Source organism: Rosa rugosa, chromosome 6, assembly GCF_958449725.1.
Source record: "Rosa rugosa chromosome 6, drRosRugo1.1, whole genome shotgun sequence".
NCBI lineage: Eukaryota > Viridiplantae > Streptophyta > Magnoliopsida > Rosales > Rosaceae > Rosa > Rosa rugosa.
The window spans coordinates 14,936,692-14,959,892 of NC_084825.1; the positions used below are offsets into that span (position 1 = coordinate 14,936,692).

Sequence of the window (23,201 nt, forward strand, 5' to 3'; positions counted from 1 at the left end):
ATTACGTTCATGAAATGAAGCCTGAACATGGCATCACATACTACCATTTAACCCCAAGAGAAACACCATTTCTTTTTTACTTTTTTTCTTTTACTATGAACAGATCATACCTTGAGAACAGGGCAAGTATAATTTAACAGCCATGCGTTGCGGCAGGCAGAAACAGACCATAAACAACATTTTTGAAAACCGGACACTAAAACTTTCTAGACATGTCTTAGAGACAATAGTGAGAGTACAAAGGTCCCATGAAAATTTCTAATGCGACTTGTCACCAAAACAAAACAAAAAACAGAGAGAGAGAAAAACCTCATGACAGAGATATATAACCAAAGCACAAGCAACAGATGCACATAGATACAAGTCAGAATGGAGCTGATGTTGTTCTGCGAAGCTGATACTTTGGCTCAGGAGGTGGTGCACTAGGCAACACCTTCTCTAGCTCCTGCAAGAAAAAGAAAAAATTATATCAGCTAAGGAATCTGTTTAACGTGGAATTTCAAAAAGCAATGAACATGCTCAATTCTTTCTCTGTTTCTAATGTTGAGAACCATAATCTAAAATTCAGAAAACTAACGGATTTTTCTTGTTGTTTTATTTCAATGGGAGAAAGGGCAGAGACAGAGGAAAGATTAGAGAACCAGGTGCTTCTCAAAGAGCTATTACTAGACAAATTATTGTGCCAAAGACTCACATCCACTCCCCAAATGAAGGAAACTTGACAACATAACCATGTAGACCTAAGACATCGCCCTCCCCGAAACCATCCAACAAGATCATCTCCACACATTAGAACTACTCTCCCGACCACTTTCCTAATCTAATCCTGAAAACCCTGTATTAATTAGCAATCATAACTGCAAGTAATAGCTACTAGTTGGAACAAATCCATTCTAGAAGCAAGAAACATTTGTAACAATCTATTCCGATCTTCCAGGTGGCACTAATAGCAAGGCATCATAGACACTGCGAACTAAACTTACAAGACTAGTTACTAACTACTAATCAAAAGTCTTTAAAGCATTTAGAATAATATAAAAGTAACATCTCTAACACTAATCACTTCATTTATAAAAGCTACTTACAAATGGTATCACCTACTCTAACAAACAGTAGTTGAGAAAATCCTCTTCATCCATAAAACCATGTCACATTGAATGCTTATTAGTTACTAACCTTAAAACACCGAGTAAGTGTGTTTGATGGTTCATCTATCTTTAAAACCTTTTCTAAATAGGCGATGGTAGATGGTATTACTGGGCCAACTACATTTGAATCCAACCCCTGTTTAAGTAGTTTCTTTGAGTGAGTGAGGCTAACTAACAGACGCATGTAAAAAACTGGTGGGTCAAAAAATGATGGTAAGAAGCCACCATGCTTGTGAATACTGTATGTATCAACTACCCAACCTGTACATAGTGGTTCTTAAAAGGAAAAGGTATGCAATTATGCATTTATTATTATTCATATGGACACCATTCTTGTCCATACAGTTTGACATAAAACTTTTTGTGGTTTACTAATTTTTCTTTATAATACAGGAAACACAAATTCATCAGAAAATAGAGAAGAGTGCACAGAACAGTGAATAAGAAACCCATTACCAAAGGGCACACAACAGTGAATAAGATATGAACACAACAAACCAACCAGAAAAAATATATATATGTTTGTGTGTTATTACTTATATAGAAAAACAACAGCACCACAGGTTGATAGACTAGCAAAAAAGACCAAGCACTGAACTTTGAAGCAATGGAATCCCACAAGGAAGCCCAGAATCGAAACCTAACCCACAGATTGACAAGCTCCACCAACCTCACATCCTCAAAATTACTTTTGTTCCTTTCCATTTGAATAACTCAAAAAATTACCCCTAGTACCAAGAAAAACTTTCAACACAATTTTAAACCCTGTCAAGCGCACAACTGTAAACCCACTAATAGGATCAAATCTGCCTTGGCCTACACTTTCAAATCCTAAGCTTTCTTTTTTAAGTATGAACGTATGTCGAGTGTTCAACCTAAAACAATGTTTCATTCATGAGTTCAGTGAGCAACAATTGTTTGGGATAACGATCAATTCTATGTACCAGAATAGGCACAAAACTGTGAGTCCAATCTTTTCTAGGAACCAGGTAACAGTCCATTAGGTTATTTCTTTCGGCCTGAAAACAGGCCCTCAGCCCTATAAAAGTTATGCACGAACAAAACATAAGAACAGATGCACACACAATTCAGACTCTGTCCTAGAGCTTTTGCAGAGCTACTTTATCATTCTCAATTTATATCTAATTAAAGTTGGATCTGTAATAACTAATTCAAGCAAATACGAGAAACTCTTTTGTCCACCCTTTCAATGACTTGAGATTTCCTCCCAAAAAAAAAAAAAACAGAGTAAAAAAAAAAATTAAAAAAAAAACTTAAGACTATTGATCTTTTTCTTAAAGCACATACAAATCTACTTGATTTATATGTGTGGTTAGTGAGGTTTACCATCAATAGAATCTAGGTTTAAGCATAGTATGAATATTTTGTAGATGAAACTCCTCAGAGACCATATCCATCTTAAAACCTCAAACATAGGGAAATCAAGGGCCTGTTTTTGTGTGTCAGTGTGCATGAAAGTGAGGATATGGTTTCCAACCGTTCTGTTTGAATTAGTGAACCACCAAAAGAATTCACAAGCCCATAACTTTCAACAGTGGCTTATTAATATAGCACCACACGGATTTAGGCATGGTAAGATATTTACTAACAGGCAGCAGAAGAACAGTTTGGATGCTTCTCAGATAACATAAGTTTGGCAGACTGACTGCAATTGAATACCCCACCAGGGATCAAGGCTTCGCTACAGTAATTTACTGACATATATAAAGCAACTAGTTTGGGCATTTTAACAAATCAGCACCAAAATAGTAGCTTAGGCTGAAAATCTTACCTCGTCATTCCATAATGCTATCGCTTCTAGGATTACTCACCCACTGACTAAATTCAGTTTAGCAACAGAAAGTATTATTGATTCTTCTGCTTATCTTTTGACATTAAGTATCATGTCAAAATGGGTCCCTTGTACATGTTTTATCAATTACCACTTCAGCTCTTGAATGTCAGATCATGGAAATTGTGTGATGCTCACATTAGAGCGTTCAGTGGTCATTAAATAGTGTAAAACTCCCAGAATGGACATAGTGGCACACAAGGAAGTTCTGAATAACTAATCCAAGATACACATACGTTCCGCAACAAAGGATAATCACAAATAAGGTCTCATTATTCATTAATCAAAGCAAGATGAAAGCACATACAAGGTCTGATGACTAGATAAAAATCTTTTTGTGAATTTAACCACCTTTTTAAGTGCTAATTTCAACGAAATTCATGTTTGTAGGACATAATCATTCAGTAACAGGGTAGAAGCAACTCCCAAATTGGCTGCTGCAATGCGATAGCAACAGCTCAAAAAAAAAAATCCTGGTATTTACCAGGTTGAAAGAAAATTGTTGAGAATACTGAAGTCTATCGGACTGGAGCATATATGTCACCTCAAAAGACAAATTAGCAATAATCAGAAGAGTTACTTGAAATGGACAAAAAATTCTAGCCAAACTTCCATGTGATTAGAATCGCTCCAATATTACTTTAAATATAGCAGACAAATTTTGGCCAAAAAAATAATTGCAAATGAGAAGGTTGGTGTTTATGCATCATATTTGGGGCTATATTTGTCCCTTTCACAGTTAATTGGGTATCACAAGAGTGTGTTAGTGGTTTACTGCTGGATGAAATGGCAACTTTGCAACAGAAGTCAAATAAGAAATCCTGCTTTCTTTATTCCTTCTGTACTGTGTGATTGTTTGGATGATGCCCCTCAGCATCCATATTCCTTACTAAACAATTTTCTCATTAACAACAAACAAATCATGCTTTCCCACATTCCATCACCCAAAACCGTGACTTTATCAACTCTAGCTAGCCACATTAACAAGTAAAACAAATATGCATTATCCTATATCGCTATTGTTCCAGAATCAGTGACCCTAATTGTCATATTAATCAGTAAAATCAAGAAAATATTAACCCAAAAGCCAAACCACAATTTCTAATGGTCATGAGATCATGTGAATGGTGTTTGTGCGTATGTGTCCCAATATCACCTGCAAAGAGCTTGTGTCTGAACTAACAGAAAGCCAACTAAAGCTATCTCTTTCTTTGAAGAAAAAAAATGTATTGATTGTAGTAGTAGTGAAGGCAACTACAATTATCCATTTAATAATCAACGTGTATTGAAGAAGCCAAATGAATGAAATACCAAAAAGATATCATATAGAAAGAAACCCTAACCTTTTGCTTCCTTAGCCTTTCATTTTCCTCCTCCAGACGTGAAACTTTGTTCTCCAGTTCATTTGTATAGGCCTGTTGCAACTCTCTCTTTTCAGATAAAAGTAACAAAAGAAAAACACAGGTGGAATCTAAGATCAACAATAGAAGAATGAAAACTAGACCTGCTTCCTTGCACGTGAACGAGCAGCAGATTCCCGGTTCTTTATCATTCTCTTCTGCCTCCTCTCAACAGTCTTCTCAACTATGTCCTCTGGGTTGCCCCTTTTCCTCCCAGGTGTCTGTGTATCTGATAATGTACCCATTAATGGTGAAGGCATTGCAAGCTGGTTATCAGGGTAAGGCACATCCATTACAGCACCAGCCCCTATGTGCATTGGAGGTGGTATAGGCTGATTTGGCATATATACCCCCATCATATTTTGCTGTGGATGCTGATATTGTGGTTGTGGGTACTGCAGCCACTGACCTTGTGGAAACTGCGATGCGACATTTGGATCAACGCCAACAAGAGGACCACCAGCATTTTTTTTGTCTGATGCTTCAGCAACAATTCCTGCTTTGACCAAGAAATCCTCCAAAGTCATCTCTCCCAAAGTAGGTTGTCGTTCTCGTGATCTCTTTTCCTCATTATCTTTACTTTGTTGAATATCTCTCCAAACCTCATCGACTGTCTTCTTGCTCAATGCACTAGTTAATGACAGGCTAGCCTGACGCTGCAGGGAAGCTTGATTGACCATTGCAGTACCTTCAATGTCCATACCCATGGTCTGGTTCGCCTCAGCACTCCATACACTTTTGAGAAGTTCATCAAGGTTCATGCTGCAGAGTGGCTTCCCCATGTCACCTAACTGATTTTGTACCTCATCAAGCGTGAGACTGTAAATCGAGTTTTGTCTTGTCAAAGGCTGGAACTGTGACTGTTTGCAATTACCATCAGCCCCACCTTGAGAACCCATTGTCTGTATCCCCATTCACCAAACTTCAATAAGAAAAGGTCATTACACAAAGCCTAAATAACCAAATATATTAACCGATACCAAAGCTCAGCTTGAAAAGCACCAGAGGCAATCTTCAAAGTCCCCCAAAACTCAGAAACCTACAAAGAAAAAATTGAAATTACACTCATGATTCTCCAGAAGTTAACAACATATGCATCGCTACGTATACCAAAAGAAAAATAATCAACACGACTTTCAAAATAATACACACAGAGTGAGGATTAGAACGATCTCAACAATTCCATGCAACAGAAGATGTAGGCATATGAAAGCTAGAGCTATAATGTGAAGTTGTGAACTAAACAAAGACGCAAATTCTTATTTAAAGATACAGCAGCTCATAATCCCCTGAATTGATCATAAAATTTCAATTTTTGTGAAAACAAAAAGAAAAATCACTAGATTACCAAGTTCCAATTTCAACTCAGCAATCACTAACCTAAACATGAACCCAAAAAATAAAATAAAATATATATAAAAAAAAGTCAAGGCTTTTTAATCAGACCCTGTAAGCTTTTGAAGCCTAAATATATAACCTGACCATGGAAGGGAGTAAAAACAACAGAAATTGTGAGAGAATAAGAGCTGGCGAAAGCTAATCGCTTGCATGCAAGTGAGTCAAGGTCATCTACACCCAATGCTTTCAAACCCTAAACCCAAAATCAAACTCTGCAACCCAAGTACTGAAAAGGCACATTTCCCTAGAACAACAAATTCCATACCAACCCACCCAAAAAAAAAAAAAAAAAAATTAAATTACATTTGGCTTCTCCAAAAATCCCAGCACTAACCCAAATCCACAGACTAAGATTTGCATGCAACAACTACCAAAAAAAAAAATCGATACTTTATCAGAAGCGAAAACCCGGAAAAAAGATCACTCCGGCAACTCCATTCTCAAATGCGACAAAAAGGGTCAATGAAATAAAGCTCCGAGATTATATTATCGAAACCAACACCAGAAAGAATGAGTGAGAGGAAATGGAAAAAAAAACTCACTTTTGGAAGCAGCCCGATCTGAATCCAAGCAACAGTTTTGGGCTATGAAATTTGAAATCATGAGTAGCACACATATACAAACACATACATAACACCACTTCAGGTGTTCATATATCCATCTATCTATTCTGTTCAATGTAACCCCAAATTTGCAGAGAGACAAAAACTTGAAAAAAAACCGCAGTTTTGAGAGAAAGAAAGAGAAAACAGAGAGAGAGAGGCTTCTGGCTTCCAAAAATTCCCCCAATTTTCCATTTTTCTATTATTATTGTTCTACCTATAGTTTTATTATTTTTTTTATTTTTCTTCTTCTTGGGAATTACTCCTCTGCGAGCGCCCTCATGTCCTCATTATGGGTTTTCCAATTTGCTTGCTCCACTTGTACTCTCTCTCCTACGTGTCAGCTTCTTTTCTTCTGTTTTTGACTTCGGATTGTAGGAGATGAGTTCAGGGTTGCTTGAACACAAATTCTTATCATGTATGGAATTCCATACCATAAAGTGAGTGCTCTCTGAAACTATTAAATGATCTTCGATCTTTTTAGCTAAAGAAAAGTGTAGGTGGTTGCTCAAAATTTAATTTTTGTTAAATGCTCTAACATATAGTTTTGTTGATTCTGAGGTGTGCGCCTTACGTGTCTTTTAAACGATGAGAACTGTGTGCACTGTAAAAGTGGTAAAAGCTACTTTACGTTTCTTTTGAGGCGAGAAAAATTATGACTTGCATTTAAATATTTAGATACACAGTTTAGTGAGATAAAGTATATTTTTGGATGCGAAAAGCTACTTACTTTGTGTTCCTCAGAGAAACAAAAATCATGACTTTACGCTACTTTTGAGTGATGAAAGATATTAGTATTAATTCAAACTAAGTATCCAATCAAATAACATGCAAAATTGTGTGCTTTATTACTCTCGTTGGAATGAAAAAGACGACTACATAAATAGAGTGGTAACTAATCTGTCCAATATCAATATTTTTCATGTAGAACAAAAAAAAAAGATAATTTCTTTTGATTTTTTTTTTTTTAAATGATTGGTGAGTTGTATATTATTGTAAGGCGATTCCTACAGAATAAGCGTGGGACGGCAGGGAGGGGAGCAGGAGTGAATGGAGTAAACCCAGATAACGAGAGTTTTGTCCAATAGTGAAAGTGGGATATATGCTATGTAGGCACAAATATTAATTTAATATTGAAATGCAACCACAAATTGGCGCGTGGCACTCCGTCCCTCCCTTAATATTGCACATTGTTAAATGCCACTTTTGTTGTTGGAGTCTTGGAGAGTACCAGAACAGCCTACTGCCTACCTCCCTCTACACAATTTTTATACATCAAAAACTTAATTTAATTTCTTTTTTTTTTGATTTTGGGGATTTAAGAAAAGCAAATAACAATAAGAAATTCAGCAATTAATATAATAAATTTCTCTGTCTGGATGCACATTGGCTCTATATCTATGTATGCAGCTGCAACACTGCTGCAGACATCATGTAATCGAAAGGCCATCAGTACTTCACAGTATGACATGTTAAACTAGACAATATGTCGATGTCTAAATACGATAATAAATTTGTCGCGGCCAAGATACGAAGGATCTCAAAGTTAGTCTATTGTTTACTAGTTTATGAGTTTAACAAGAAAAATTATTAATAATACTACTAAATCATATAATACTAGGCAACAAAAATCTATTGTTGGATAACTTTTTATAGTTATACGAATAGACAACAACTTGTTAATTTACTTGAAAAATATTTTATCAATTAAGTGAAGCAATATATTAAAAGTCACTATGCAGTGAGCGGACGGTAGAGAATTTCTAGCGCCTACTCGTTTAGGTGGGTGATTAAGTGGTTTAAGCTATCTGTTAAGTGAGAACATCCATTGGTATATAACCCCTGCAAGCAATAGTGCGATATATACAAGTTAGGATCTCCATTTTAGATCCATTGTCAAATGGTTTCGAGTTGACTTCAACTAATTTGGATAAACAATTGATCGTTGTTCATACTTTACTTTGTTCTTATAGCTTTCTACTAGTCTAATACGTATATATTAAAATGTAGAAGATTTGGTTTCTGCTTGCTGATAGAGGTTTTTTGTTTTATTTTTCTGCTTAATTGGAAATTGCTCCTAAAACTGGCTTGCAACTGGAAGTAACGTACGTTCGAATTCATATCTTACTAACTTCAAAGAAATATTTACCTTCACATCAGACCAGTTAAAAACAGTGTGTCGGAGTTGCATCATTTCGATTTTGTTTTTTTTTTCCCTCCAATATTGAATTGCAGTACAAGAATTCCTTTTATTTTTAGCAATGTAGTGTTATAGTATTAAGGAGATAATAGTATAAAACTGCCAGTATTTATAATAGAATAGGTGGGGAAAGGCAAAAATAAAAATAAGAAGAGAAATGACAAACTCAAAAGTGGCTTATGGAAAACAGAACGCTCATCTACAATACATATTCTCAAAGTGCATGTATTGCATAATTAGTAGTTATTCAATACAAAAGCTCCCCTTCAAAAAAAAAAAAAAAACTACAAGAGCTAACATATGTAATGACATGTCGAAGAGAACTTTTATATACACATCCCTGTTATAAAGTATTGACTTACTTCGTAGAGAATAAGAAATGTAAAGAGAAATGAGGGGAAAATGAAGAAGTGTATTATTCAGTTTCAGAGGCCTCCCTTATATAGAGGTAGGGTTCACATGATAAGTATTCAGACTATTGAGATATTACATGTAGGTCCCACCTAATAACGTGGACAGCCACATAAGAATTAAAATTTACAACACTCCCCCTTGGATGTCCACCAATTAATGATAGTGTTGGACGCGCTTATTGTTACCTCATTAAAAACCTTGCCAGGTAACAAAAACTCAGTGAGACAAAAATAACTCTGGTCGAATGACAAAAAGAGCGCAACGTGCATATGTCATAAGTAGCATGTTTCTTGATGCTCCCCCTGATTGAAATCCCCCCTGATCCTTGCATGCGTCTTGATAGCTTCGAGAGTCATCTCAATCTAATCCCTTCCACTAACTTCTGGAAAGTACACTTAAGTAGAGATTTGGTGAATAAATCAGCCAAGTTTTCATCAGATCGAATTTGCTTAATTGCAATTTCTTGAGTCTTTTGAAGCTCATGAGTGTGGAAGAACTTTGGTGCGATATGCTTAGTCTTGTCACTTTTGATGAATCCTTCTTTAATCTGAGCAATACAAGCAGCGTTGTCTTCATACATGACTGTTGGATTGTCTGTTACTGAAGGTAAATCACAAGTGCTTTGAATATGGCGAATCATGGATCTTGACCAAAAACATTCTCGGCCAGCTTCATATAATGCAATTATTTCTGAATGATTAAAGGAAGTTGCCACGAGTGTTTGCTTAGATGCAAAGGCGGAGGGACGAAGGGGCACAGTGGGTCCAGTGCCCCAGTTTTGATTTTTTATTTTTTAAATAATATATATGTAATCTAGTATATCTTAAAGTATATACCTGTTATATATAACCACAGAAAACGTCTGTGTTAGCCATACGCATACCTGGTGCTGACACCTATTTGTTTTGTAGTGATTTTCTTATTATTTAATTATCATTCAGCCAAACTTTTATTTTTCTATTTTACCCTCTAGTAACAAAGATGTTTAGTTCTCTTACATCATCTCCCTCTCGTCTTCTACCCATATCAAACACCGAGGACTTGCATTTGGTCCTCTCCTCTCAATACTACCGCATTTAGATTCTTTGAGCTCCATCATCACCAATTGTCACTTGATCTTTCATGTTTGACATCAATGATATAATAATATGTTTGAGCTCCATGATATAATAATTAATTATAGTTAATGATTCATATTATCTTCTTACTTATAAATATTCAAGTAACGATGACATCAACAATATGTGCGTGTGTGTATATATTAATATATACTAGTCAAGCAATGATTCTCAATCAATGATATATGGGGGTAGGAGTGAAATCCTTTGATCCCCTTTGAAATAAAATAAAAAATTCTCAATCAATTCTTTTATCAATTATAAATCTTACTTCCTTTTACAGAGATATTAAAATATTTGAAAAAAAAAAAACCAAATCCTATTACGGAGGAATCATCGTGTATATTTACCTCACTGGAGTTATTTTTTTAAAAAAATTATGTTTTGATATTATTATTTTCTTTTGTGACCCAGTAAACTTAATTTTCTGGCTCTACCACTGCTAAGACGATCGCCATGAAATTGCCGTGTCTCCACAAATAAAAACATATCTAAATTATGTCACAATTATTGCTTTGTCTTGGATGAAATGGATCTTCCATAGTGTCAAGACTTCGAACAACCATTAGGGTACTTAGTGGGTGAGCTTTGTCCATACCAAATCTCTTCAGAATTTTTTTTCAGTATAAGCATATTGAGGGACAAGAATCCCACTATCCAATGCTCAATCTACAGCCCAAGGCAATACCATGTTTTGGTCTTTCATTTCAAATTATTTCTTTAAATATTCAGCAGTTTTTCCAAGTTCTTCAGAACTTCCAATCAGATTCATGTCATCAACATAAACTACGACTATTGCAAAACCAGAATTTGATTTCTTAATGAACACGCAAGAACATATAGGATCATTGACATATTCTTCCTTAAATGGATACTCACTGAGGCGGTTGTACCACATTTGTCTAGATTGCTTCAATCCATATAAGGATCGTCTTAGTTTGATTGAGTACATATTGCGTTGTTTTGTAGTTGCTTCAGGCAATCTATGTCCTTCTAGGACTTTCATGTAAGTATCAGTATCTAACTCACCGTATAGGTATGCAGTAACAACATTCATAAGCCGCATATTAAGTTCTTCCGAAACTACTAAACTTATTAGATAGATGAATGTTATAGTATCCATTATGGGAGAATATGTTTCCTCATAATCTATCCGAGGCCTTTGTGAAAAACCTTGTGCAACAAGTCACGCTTTATATCTTGTAATCTCATTTTTCTCATTACGCTTTCCAAATACCCATTTATATCCAACCGGTTTGACATTGGGTGGTGTTTGGACAACACGTCCGAAAACATTGCTTTTTTCTAGAGAATTTAATTTAGTTTGGATTGCATCTTTCCCTTTAAGCCAATCATATCTCTATCTACATTCATTAACAGATCGAGGTTCAGTGTTATCACCTTTTATTACCTCAGTAGCTATTGCGAATGAAAATATATTGTCTATGAACATATCTCTACGATCCCACAACTCATTGGTGTACACATAGTTTACGGAAATTTCCTTATTTTTAGATACCTGAGCCTCTTCATAGGCTTGTGTCTCACCGATATCATTTTCCTCTTCTATAGTTACAGAATCATGAATTGTGGGTCGGACATTAATGTCTTGCCCAATATTCTCTTTAGGGGCGATTTCATCAATATTTCAGATATGCCTTTGATTTTCTCTTTCTAGGAACTGAATCTTTTGAACCTACAGGTCTGCCACGCTTCAGGCGTGCAGCAAATGGCTCATTAGCCTCCACATTATTTTGTCCAATTTGGACATTAATTCTTGCAGGTGCATTTATTGTTGGGATATATATGTGATCTTGTCACTTTTGCTGTGTTAGTAAATGCATCAGGCATTGTGTCAGCAATATTTTGAAGGTGCAGAATCCTTCGTACTTCAATTTCACTTTGTTTGGTATGAGGATCAAGATGAGATATAGTGTTACGTCTCGAATCTCAAGTTACCGGTTTACTAGTCTTTCGAACGGTAAACGACATATATTTTTACTTTTGACTCCGTTTCGATCTTTTAGGGGTCCTAAAAGTTGACTTTTTGTATCGTTCGTCATATGAGAAATTTTTTTTCATGAAAGTCGTAGAGGATATTAAACTGAGTCTGTACATATGTCGTACGCTTAAATCGGAGTTTGTATACGAAAGTTATGGACGAAGTAGCAAAGTTACTATTCATGGTAACTTTCTATATAAAGGGAAAGTTACTGTGGTAGGTTTCTATTTTCAGAAACCTACCCACCCCGTCATTTTCTCTCTCCTCTCTCTCTCTCTCTCCTTGACCCCATCAGCTTTGGCCGGCGGTTTCTCCTCCGTCCGGCGACGGATTTGGACGCCACCGGTGGTAGTCGAACCCTCTCTTCTCCCTCTTCACATCTCGTGTACTTTGATGCTCAATTTGGGCCGGAGGAGTCGCAGCAAGGCGGTGAACACGGTGGTGCCTATTTTGGGTTTCCGGCGATTTCCCATTTTTCGGTCATTTTCGGCCGCACCACCACCCATTTCTTAGAGTCCTCTTCATCGTGGTTCAACCCATGCCAATGGGTAGCTGCAATTTTGCCGGATTGCGACAAATCGACGATGAGAAGCATCTCACAGTTTTGAGGTAATTTCAAGTACTTAGACTTGAAATTGAGCTTTATCACAGTTATGAAAGGATGTTTAGAATGTTGAGATGATGATGTTGGTGAAATTTGGTGATCGGAACAGGAATTGGCCGGAGGCACGTGGGGCCCACGCGCCGCCAATGTTGGTGGCGCGTGGAGGCGTGTAGGGTCGGTTTTTAATTCCTGTTTTTAGCTAGACGATTCAGTTGTGAGTTGTAGAACATGTAGATGTGTTTTCGGTGGAAATCGGAGGAGTTATTGTATCGATTGTGGAATTTTTCGGAATTTGGGATTTCGGTTAACAATTTACGAGAATCTGACCATCAAATTTCTCTCGAATCTATCCTAGAATCTGTAAATGAATGGAATGATGTTAGTGGTAAAGTTTGGGTTGAATCTGAGAAGATATGGAGAAGTTGGTTTACAAGTATTTGATTTTAGAATAGTATTTAATTGAAAATAATTGTGTACAGAGCGACCTACCTAGCTACTGCTCGACGAAGAAACATGTATGCGTGGTCGCCAAAATAGTACTGTGAGTGGGCTTTTGTTTTAAATATTGATGCATGCATTTATTTCTTGAATTTATGCTTTAATAAATTATCATATTATTTTATCGAGCATTGAATTGGTTTTGGATTATAGCTTGATTTATTGATTGATTTTTCCGTTAGGAATTTCGAATTTGAATTTATGATTTATGTTGATTTTCAACAAATTATTTTTCCGAGGTGATTTCCGGAATTTATTATTATATTTATTCGTCGATATTGAGATTTCTGGAAGATTTTCGAAAATGGGATTTTCGATGGAATTATATTGATCTATTATTTCTCACCGATTTGTTTATGAATTCGATAATATCTTGGCGTATGGGACACGTCGACGAATAATTTGGTTTTCTCATGAGTTTTTTTTCGAGTACGGTTGGGAATCGTACTTGTGATTTCATTTGCGAGATTTCAGGGAAGCTTGATTTGTTTTCGGTATTCTATTGATTTTACTCCCCCATACCTGAGTCGATTTATTTAGTTCTCCTCCTCACGTGGATGTAGTCAAGCGTATTAGTACTCCTCCCTACTTACTATGTGTTTATGGGTGAATTGAGCAAAAAGCCTGGGAGGCTCCGACCCGAGCCTGAGAGGCTCCTTTGCTCGTATGGTGATTTCTTCTTCTCCATACTCTACTGTTACTTGACTAGCGAGGCTAGTCCAATTTCTCTTAACCAGCGGGGCTGGTATGTTTTCACGAGATTTCGAGTTTAAAGAAATATATTTAATAAACATTACATGCATCGAGGTTTTTGGACTACATCAAATTGTGGGAAAGTATTAAAGCTCATTTTATTTAAATGATCTTGTTTATTTATTTTTGTCCACTCACGCTAATGTGTTCTTCAATACTTTCCCCTGGGCCCTTCGATTTCATATGCCCAGTTTGCAGACTAGATTAGTTAAGGTTAGGCGTACATGGAGTCGAGGCATAGTTAACAGCACACAGCTTCTGCATATTCATCTTATTTCTGTTTTCTGGTTTACCTTTCGTATTAATATTTCTCTGATAACCTATGGGATTAGTATTGTTTAAGTTGAGACTTGTATATTATGAAATGGAAGATGTTGTGATTTTGGGGAACAGGGTGGCTCCAAAAGTTGAGGATGGCGTTTGATATTAGAAGTGTAAATGTCTTTTTACAGGTCATTTGGGTAGTCCACTTTTAGGAGAAGTTCTGCCAAATTTTTGGTAGAATTTTTCTAAGGTGGGTCCCGCATGGCCACTTCAGATTTCAGGGTGAAATCTGGGGCGGGTCCTGTCAACTTGGTATCAGAGCATTAGGTTGTTAGATTCTGTAGACTATTTTCTATCTTGTTACCTAATATGCTTGATGTTACACAATACCTCTCGAGTGATGACCCGACTGCAGCGGTTCCCCATCATTTACTCTTCGGTGCTGATGTATTCATCAAGTGTGTGAGGTACATGTCTAGTTGGTTTTCCTTCAGGTGCTATGCCTCTTGTACATGAAACTCCTAGGGATTTCACTGCTTATTAGATTGTTTACATGTCTTGCACCTTTCCCTAGTGATGGTAGAGTAAGACTACTCTACAGGTTCGAGTTGTGCTACGAAATGCGATTTGAGGGAATGTCGTGGTTATCTTTTCCTCGATGCCAATACGTTTTTTGGGGTAGGGTTTAAGGTGCAAAACCAGAGTTTGATTTCATGCTTGCGTATCTAGACGAGAGACCATAGCTTTAGCCTGTCTCTGGATGCTATAATTGTTTCGAAATCAGGATTGTTTGTGAAAATTGAACTAGTGGTAATGGTGGTTTTGATTTTGAACCGAGTTTCGGGAATTGTGTTACATGACATGATCGGTTATGTAAGCGACACTTAGGGCATTATTGACAGTCGTTGGAGATTACTTGGAAATCGATGGACTGATCATTTTTGGCCGTTGACCTGACCAAGGCTTTTGGGCGTAGTTTGTTCAGAATAAAAGGAAATGATTCTGGGTACATTGACTTATAAATTGTCTTATTAAGTTTTGGATTGTAATGTGTAGGAAGACCGACAAAGAGTGGGCTTTTAAAGTTGATATGTGGTTGAAGTTCGAGGAATCGGATGGATGCTTAAAGTTTTACAAAGAAGTTGCGACCTTGGTTGGTAAATAATTGGGAGAATTGAAATTGACTCTTCGTACGTGATATTGTGCAAGTTTGTGTCTTTGGTTTTTCGTTTTCGGTGAAGTGATTGAATTTCAGGGGTTGTCGGTTGTGACATCGTTGGGTATACATAGTGGTTTAAGTGGAATTACTTTGTGATATGGAATATGATTCGAGTTCTGAATCGTGGAGTCTTGAAGATGGAACTGTGATAGGTTATTGGAGGAGTCTTTTGGGTTATGAAAGAATTTCTTCTGTGCTTGTAGAATCCCCGTCAATATCTCTTTTTCTTGATTCGCGAGTCGATTTCCTTTTTCTGCGGTATTTAGAGTGCTTTATGCTTACAGAACCGATTTTCGGTTGATAAGGATTTTCAGTCATGATTGGAGGTAAATCTTTCTCTTGGAACGGTTGAGTTCAGCGGGGTAGTTGGGGAATCAATCAACTTAGTGACTGGCCAGGTTTTAGCTTGAGGATTATTCATTCCAAGTGTTGAATGTCTTTTCTAGTTGGCTAACTCTTGGGCCAGTTTTAGAGCTAGTTCCACGTTTTTGAGTTGACTTGCACGTCGTTTCCGTGCACCAACATTCTCACTTTTGTATGATTGGCGTGCTACCTTCTTTGAGAATGTTGTATTTCGGATTAGTGTGTGTGTTCCACCTCTACGTTGGCAGTATGAAATTTCGAGGGCGAAATTTTTATAAGGAGGGGAGAATTGTTACGTCCTAAATCTCAAGTTACCGGTTTACTAGTCTTTTGGATGGTAAACGACATATATTTTTACTTTTGACTCCGTTTCGATCTTTTAGGAGCAATTTGAGAAATTTGAGAAATTTCTAGTCTTTTGTATCGATTGTCATTTGAGAAATTTTTTTTCATGAAAGTCTTAAAGGATGTTAAACCAGGTCTGTGCATATGTGGTATGCTTAAATCGTAGTTCGTATGCGAAAGCTATGGACGAAGTAGCAAAGTTACTGTTCATGGTAACTTTCTATATAAAGGGAAAGTTAATGTGGTAGGTTTCTATATTCAGAAACCTACCCCCCCCCCCCCCCCCCCGGGTCATTTTCTCTCTCCCCTACCCCGTTGGCTTTGGCTGGTGGTCTCTCCTCCGTCCAGCGACGGATTTGGACGCCATCACTGGTAGTCGAACCCTCTCTTCTTTCTCTTCACGTCTCGTGTACTTTGGTGTCTCAATTTGGGCCCGAGGAGTCGCAGCAAGGCGGTGAACGCGGTGCTTTTTTTGGGTTTCCTGCTATTTCCCATTTTTCGGTCATTTCCGGCCGCACCACCATCGATTTATTGCAGTCCTCTTCATCGTGGTTCGACCCATGCCAGTGGGTAGCTGCAATTTTCTAGATTGCGGCAAATCAACGATGAGAAGCATTTAACGGTTTTGAGGTAATTTCGGGTACCTAGACTTGAAATTGAGCTTTGTCACAGTTATGAAAGATATTTAGAATGTTGAGATGATGATGTTGGTGAAATTGGATGACCGGAACAGGAGTTGGCCGACGTTGGTGGCACGTGGAGGCGTGTAGGGCTGGTTTTTAATTCTTGTTTTTGGCTAGATGATTCAATTGTGAGTTGTAGAACATGTAGATGTGTTTTCGGTGGAAATCAAAGGAGTTTTGTATCAATTGTGGAATTTTCCGGAATTTAGAATTTTGGTTAACAATTTACGAGAATCCGACCGTCGGATTTCTCTCGAATCTATCCAAGAATCTGTAAATTAATGGAATGATGTTAGTGGTAAAGTTTGTGTTGAATCCGAGAAGAAATGGAGAAATTGGTTTACGAGGATTTGATTTTAGAATCATATTTAATTGTGAATAATTGTGTACAGGGCGACGTACCGAGCTACTGCTCGACGAAGAAACACATGCGTGGTCGCCAAAATAGTTGTAATGACTTGGATTTTCGTATTAATTTCTCTTATTTTTCTTGAAATTAATAAATGTCCCAGTTAGTGCAAATTATGGGTTCGATGCTTTGTTCTTATGTTTAATCGAGAAATAGAAATTGGTTCGGACAATTTAAAATGGTCGATTTAGAAATTGACTTTTTATACGTAAGGATTTTGTAAAAACTTCCTTCAGGAAAGTCGTAGAGCGCGTTGATATGAGTTTGTGCATAGGCGGAACGCGAAAATCAGAGTTCGTATGAAGAAGTTATAGCGTTCGGGAAAAATTTTCATTTTTGGTCTAAGGACGAAATTTTACAAAAATTGCAGAAAAGCCCAGATTTTCAAATTTGGAAACCCGAGCTCTCTTCTCTCTCCTCCCACTGGAAATCGTATTTTTTCTCCTTCCGGCCATATCTTCCTCCTCCGACCATCTCAGGATGTGAAAACACATCCATTAGCTTCGTCTCATCCTTGCGCAGCTGTCTGTGGCAGCAACTAGGCCTATCTCCGCCGCTACACGGTGCAGAAAGCAAAGCTCGATCTTAGGGCAGGTTTAGGCCAACGCCGGCTTCTCCCTCCTTCGGCCACCATAGCTCGAGCCACCTAGCTTTCTAGAATCCCTTGAAGACGGTGATCGTGCTCCTCAAAGGTCTTGAGTTGAAGTGAAGCGTGGACGGAGAAACGAGACTCGCCGGAAAACTGGGCAAAATCCGATCTTAGTGGCTTGCGAGGTAGTTTTCGACCCTTTACGCTTTGATTTAGGCTTGATGCTAGTTGTGAAAGTTGTTGGGCATATTGTGAGGAAGAGTTTCATGTAGGTTTCACCACCTAACTAGGTGGTTGACGACGGTTGCTGTGCCGCCTGTGGCGGTGGTTTTCAACAACTTTTGGCCACCCCAGGGCCAATTTATGTCCCTCTTTTTAATCTACACATAGATACGAACTTGTTGATGTACCATACGAATTTGTTAGGAATTTTACGGTTTTGATTGTTTCGGTTTTCGATCCGTGAGGATCCGGCCGTCCGATCGACTTGTAGTTTTGATATTTGATCATATAAGTAATCTAGAGACCTCTGGTGGTCTCAGATGAAGTTTCGCCTCGATTGGCATTACTTTCAGGATTTTAGTGCAAGGGTTCGAAACTTAATCGTTTTTTATTCGTGTACTAAGTTGTGTCGTACATTCCTTAGTTGATTAACGGAGAGTAGTCGATATCTTATCTCTGCGGTAAGAGATGATGCAACGGGATTTTGAGGTGAGTAAATCTTACGTAGTTTATTTACGAACGAATTTACTAATTGTTCAGAATTAATTAATAATTGTAAATCGTTTTCGAAAATGAATATTTGTTTTAAATGATATGAACTCGATTGACTACGGGTCATAGGGTTGCGGTTCACGGGTATAGAAAATGGATTTTTAAGTATAAAAATGAGTTTCTCGAGGTTTTGGGATTATGAAATATAGATGGTATTAGTGGCATTCCTGTGTGGATGACCATATATATATATATATATATATTTATATTTATATTTACGTGAAATATATATGTTGATGGCGTGGCATTGTGATATAAGTAACTGTTACTTATTGTGTTGAATGAGTAGTCGAGTTCGGTAATGTTTTGAGTCACGTGGGACTTTAAATGTTTTTGGATCTACAGATCCGGGTCACAAGTAGTGACAGAGGCAATTATTATCGTAGGTTTGAACCTCGGCCGAGGTGACAGACTACGATTCAGTTAGAGCTCTAGTCTAACACGGGGGTTACATGAGGCATTTGAATACGCGTTTTAAAGAGAGTTCGTGTGGGTTATTTCTTTTATCGTCCATTGAGGGAATTGAGTTTCTTATTTAATATGGAGTTATTTTTGAATTGTTTTAATTACTCTTGAGTTGTGATTTGTTAAGCATGCGGAGTTGGGTTAATTTAAATTGAGCTTACTCATACAAGCTTAAAAAGCTTACCGTGTTTGTTGGTTGCAACCCAGTGCACTATTTCATGGTGTAGCGGTTATTTCTGCAGGTCAGGACCACCAGGGCTGAGTTCAAGGTGTAGTTGCAGCAGTTTTAGGTTCATAACCTATTTTGTTATCATACTGCTGGATGTAGTATGCTCCTAGCGAGTGTTTACTTTGTATTTCATTCTTTCGAGCTTTGTAAACACTTATTGATGTTATATTCGACTTTAGTAATTGAGTCTTTATTGACATTATGTTTTCAGTTATTCCGTTGTTTAGTTTAAGTGAAAAAAAATTGGTTGAGTGTTCGCGTTTCAGATTTGAGTTTCTTTATTAAAAATTCAGGGCTTGACAATAGTACTGTGAGTGGACTTTTGTTTTAAATATTGCTGAATGCATTTATTTCTTGAATTTATGCTTTAATAAATTATCATATTATTTTATCAAGCATTGAATTGGTTTTGGATTATAGCTTGATTTATTAATTGATTTTTCCGTTATGAATTTCATATTTGAATTTATGATATATGTTGATTTTCAACAAATTATTTTTCCGAGTTCCAGAATTTCTTCTTATATTTATTCGTCGATTTTGAGATTTCTAGAAGATTTTTGAAAATGGGATTTTCGAATGAATTATATTGACCTATTATTTCTCGTCACTTTTAGGAGAAGGTCCGCCAAATTTTTCATAGAATTTCTTCTAAGGTGGGCCCTGCAGGGCCACTTCGGATTTCAGGGTTGAAATCCGAGGTGGGTCCTGTCATATAGTGGATACAATCCACATTAATTCACGACGTTCATTTAAAATAGTCATATCTCCTCCTAATGTCGGGCATATTGTCTCTTCAAAATGACAATCTGCAAACCGTGCAGTGAAGGTATCACCTATCATGGGTTCTAAATACCGAATAATGGATGGTGAATCAAAACCAATATAGATTCTCAATTGACGTTGAAGGCCCATTTTTGTATGTTGTGGTGGTGCGATAGGCGCATAAACAGCACAACCAAATGTTCAAAGATGGGAGCTATTGGGCTGGCTCCCAGAAATATTGATGGTTGGCTATGGCCCTCAACCGAAATAAAGTTGCTGCATGCAAAGCAGAAACTGACATCTTTGTTTTTCATTAGCAAAGTGTGCGCTATTATTTGAAGTCGCTTAATAAAAGCTTCTGCTAAACCATTTTGTGCATGAACATGAAGAACCAAATGTTCAATTTCAACTCCCACACACATGCAGTAATCATCAAAGGTTTGAGATGTAAATTCACCAGCATTGTCTAGATGAATAGACTTGATAGTGTAGTCTGGGAATTGAGCTCGTAATTTAATTATATGAGCAAGTAGCTTGACAAATGCTACATTACAGGTAGACAAGAGGCAAACATGTGACCATCTTGTAGAGGCATCAACTAGGACCATAAAATATCGAAATGGTCTACAAGATGGGTCAATCGAACCATAAATGTCCCCTTGAATTCTTTGTAGAAAATATGGGGATTCGATATCTATCTTTGCATAAGATGGTTTAACCACCAATTTCCCTTGTGAGCAAGCTTTGCAAGGGTTGCTTGGCAAAACAATATGTTTAGTCATCAATGGATGTCCATTGGAATTTATAATGATCCTACGCATCATGGTGGATCCAGGATGACCCAAACGATCATGCCAAAGCATAAATGTATGTTGATTTTTGAACTGATGGTTCACAACATGGTATGCCTCAATTGGTTTAATGGTTGTGTAATACAACCCAGATGATAGGATAACCAATTTTTCCAATATCTGCTTTTGGCCGTTTTTATTGGACGTAATGCAAAGATATTTCACATTATTATCATTTGTGGTCTCAATGTGGTATCCATTTAAACGGATATCTCTAAAATTGAGGAGATTTCTTCTAGATCTTGAAGAGTATAAAGCCTCTTGAATGGACAATTGAGTTCCATTTAGTAGCCTAATGTAGGCTCTTCCGGAGCCTTCAATCAGGTCTGCAGGACCTGATATAGTAGTCACATTGGTTTTAGAAGGTACTAAAGTGGAGAAATAAATCTGATCGCGAAGGATTGTATGTGTAGTGGCACTGTCAGCAAGACATATATCTTCTCCATCCTTCATAACTTGGGAGCATCCGAAATCCATTTTCATGCCTTCATAAAAAAAAAAAAAAAAAATTAATCAATCTAACTAAGGCATAATATTATATTTAAATATATCATTTATAGACAAAACAATTTAGTCATTGAGTTGGGTACGAAAAGAAATATAAATTTCAAATGGAAGTTAAATAAACAAAAATAATCAAGGAAAACTAGTTATAAGTAGTTTTGGATACAACTTCTTACTAATAGATAACTATAGTCTCAAGACATTCAAAGTCAAACCATTGACATAAAGTCATTTAAATATGGGATAAAATATGTTTAGTCCCTATAGTTTGCCTTTCTTATCGTTTCAATCTCTGACATTCTAATTTAATCTAAAAACTCCCTGACCTCACAATTTCCCTCCAATAGGTCCCTTCCGGGTCAAATTAGGAGTTGGCCTTGGGTGAAATGTCCAATATACCCCTCTGTTATTTCTTTTTCCTTTTTTTCCTTTTTAATTTCTTTTTTTTTTTGCTTTTTAATTTCTTTTTTCCTTTTTTTTTCTTTTCGTTCTGCCTACTTTCTCTTTCCTCAACCCACCAATCCCATTCCGATCAAACTCCACAACCCATCTATTTCTCTCCCCAAATTGAAACCAAACCCAGCAAAGACCTAGCTTGGCAGTGTATAGATGGACATCGAGCAAAAGCAAGAGGCTAGGAGCTGATCGATCACTTCTTCACCTTCTCTGAAGCCATCTCCCTCCGTTGTCTCTTAGCGGATCCGCCCTCATTTCCATCGTCGCCAACGCCATCTCTCAAACATGAGTAGATCCCAATCAGCTCGAAAATTCGCCGCTCAACCACTCCCCTCTTGTTTTCACAGCCTACTTCTCTCTCTCCCACTCAAATTCCACTTTCTCTCTCCACATCAGGCCTCAATTTGGAAACTTTTCACTAAAAACTACCATTTTTTCAGACTCTGAGGTTTTTGGGTCTTGCTCAAAATGGTGATTTGGATTTTGGGTCCGGTTGAAATGGTGGTTTTTGATAGCCAAGTTGACCAAAACCAGAAGTGAAGAAGAAGAATAGTGATGGAAAAGAAAAATGGCCGCCGGCGTGGAGAACAATAATTGGGGTTTCGGGTCGATCTGGATTGGTTCGCCGACGTGGCGCTACTGATGCAGCAGGATATGATGGTCATTAAAAAGGAAAAAGAAAAAAGAAAAAAGGAAAAAAAGAAAAAAAGAAATTAAAAAGGAAAAAAGAAAAATAAAAAAAGGAAAAAAGAAATTAAAAGGGAAAAAAGAAATTAAAAAGGAAAAAGAAAAAAGAAAAAAAAAAGAAATTAAATAGGAAAAAAAGAAATTAAAAAGGAAAAAGGAAAAAGGAAAAAAAGGAAAAAGAAATAACAGAGGGGTATATTGGACATTTCACCCAAGACCAACTCTTAATTTGACGCGGAAGGGACCTATTAGAGGGAAATTGTGAGATCAGGGAGTTTTTAGATTAAATTAGAATGTCAGGGATTGAAACGATGAGAGAGGCAAAGTATAGGGACTAAACAGCATTTAGCCCTTTAAATATCTACTTGTGATAAACTGATAACTATGGGTGATATTCCATGCACAAAGATAAGTGCATAATTATTCCATGCACATGTTAGTTCCATTAATATTTATCTACTTGCTGCATTACTACCTCATATATTCTATTTTGAAAACATTAAAAAAAATTCAATTGTAGCTATGATGAATGCATGTGTGCATGCCCCCTGAACAAGAACTTTTGAGTTAGACCAAAATCTAGGAAATTTATAATCAAACCATAATTAT

General features: G+C 37.0%; 1 protein-coding gene across 2 annotated transcripts; it reads right to left on the reverse strand.

The window, feature by feature from the left end:
* Positions 1-171: 171 nt before the first annotated feature.
* On the reverse strand, positions 172-6,595 carry LOC133715361 (ABSCISIC ACID-INSENSITIVE 5-like protein 2). 2 transcript variants are annotated; one of them, XM_062141840.1, is made up of 5 exons: positions 6,341-6,595; positions 5,381-5,439; positions 4,505-5,302; positions 4,344-4,415; positions 172-445 (listed from the first exon to the last, which is right to left on the reverse strand). In XM_062141840.1, the coding sequence occupies exons 3-5, from the start codon at positions 5,297-5,299 to the stop codon at positions 365-367; spliced, it is 948 nt and encodes a 315-aa protein (XP_061997824.1). In that variant the 5' UTR covers positions 5,300-5,302; positions 5,381-5,439; positions 6,341-6,595; the 3' UTR covers positions 172-364. The 2 variants fall into 2 exon arrangements, with proteins under 2 accessions (XP_061997824.1, XP_061997823.1); XM_062141839.1 differs by having other exon boundaries at positions 4,505-5,439.
* Between the last annotated feature and the right edge of the window lie 16,606 nt (positions 6,596-23,201).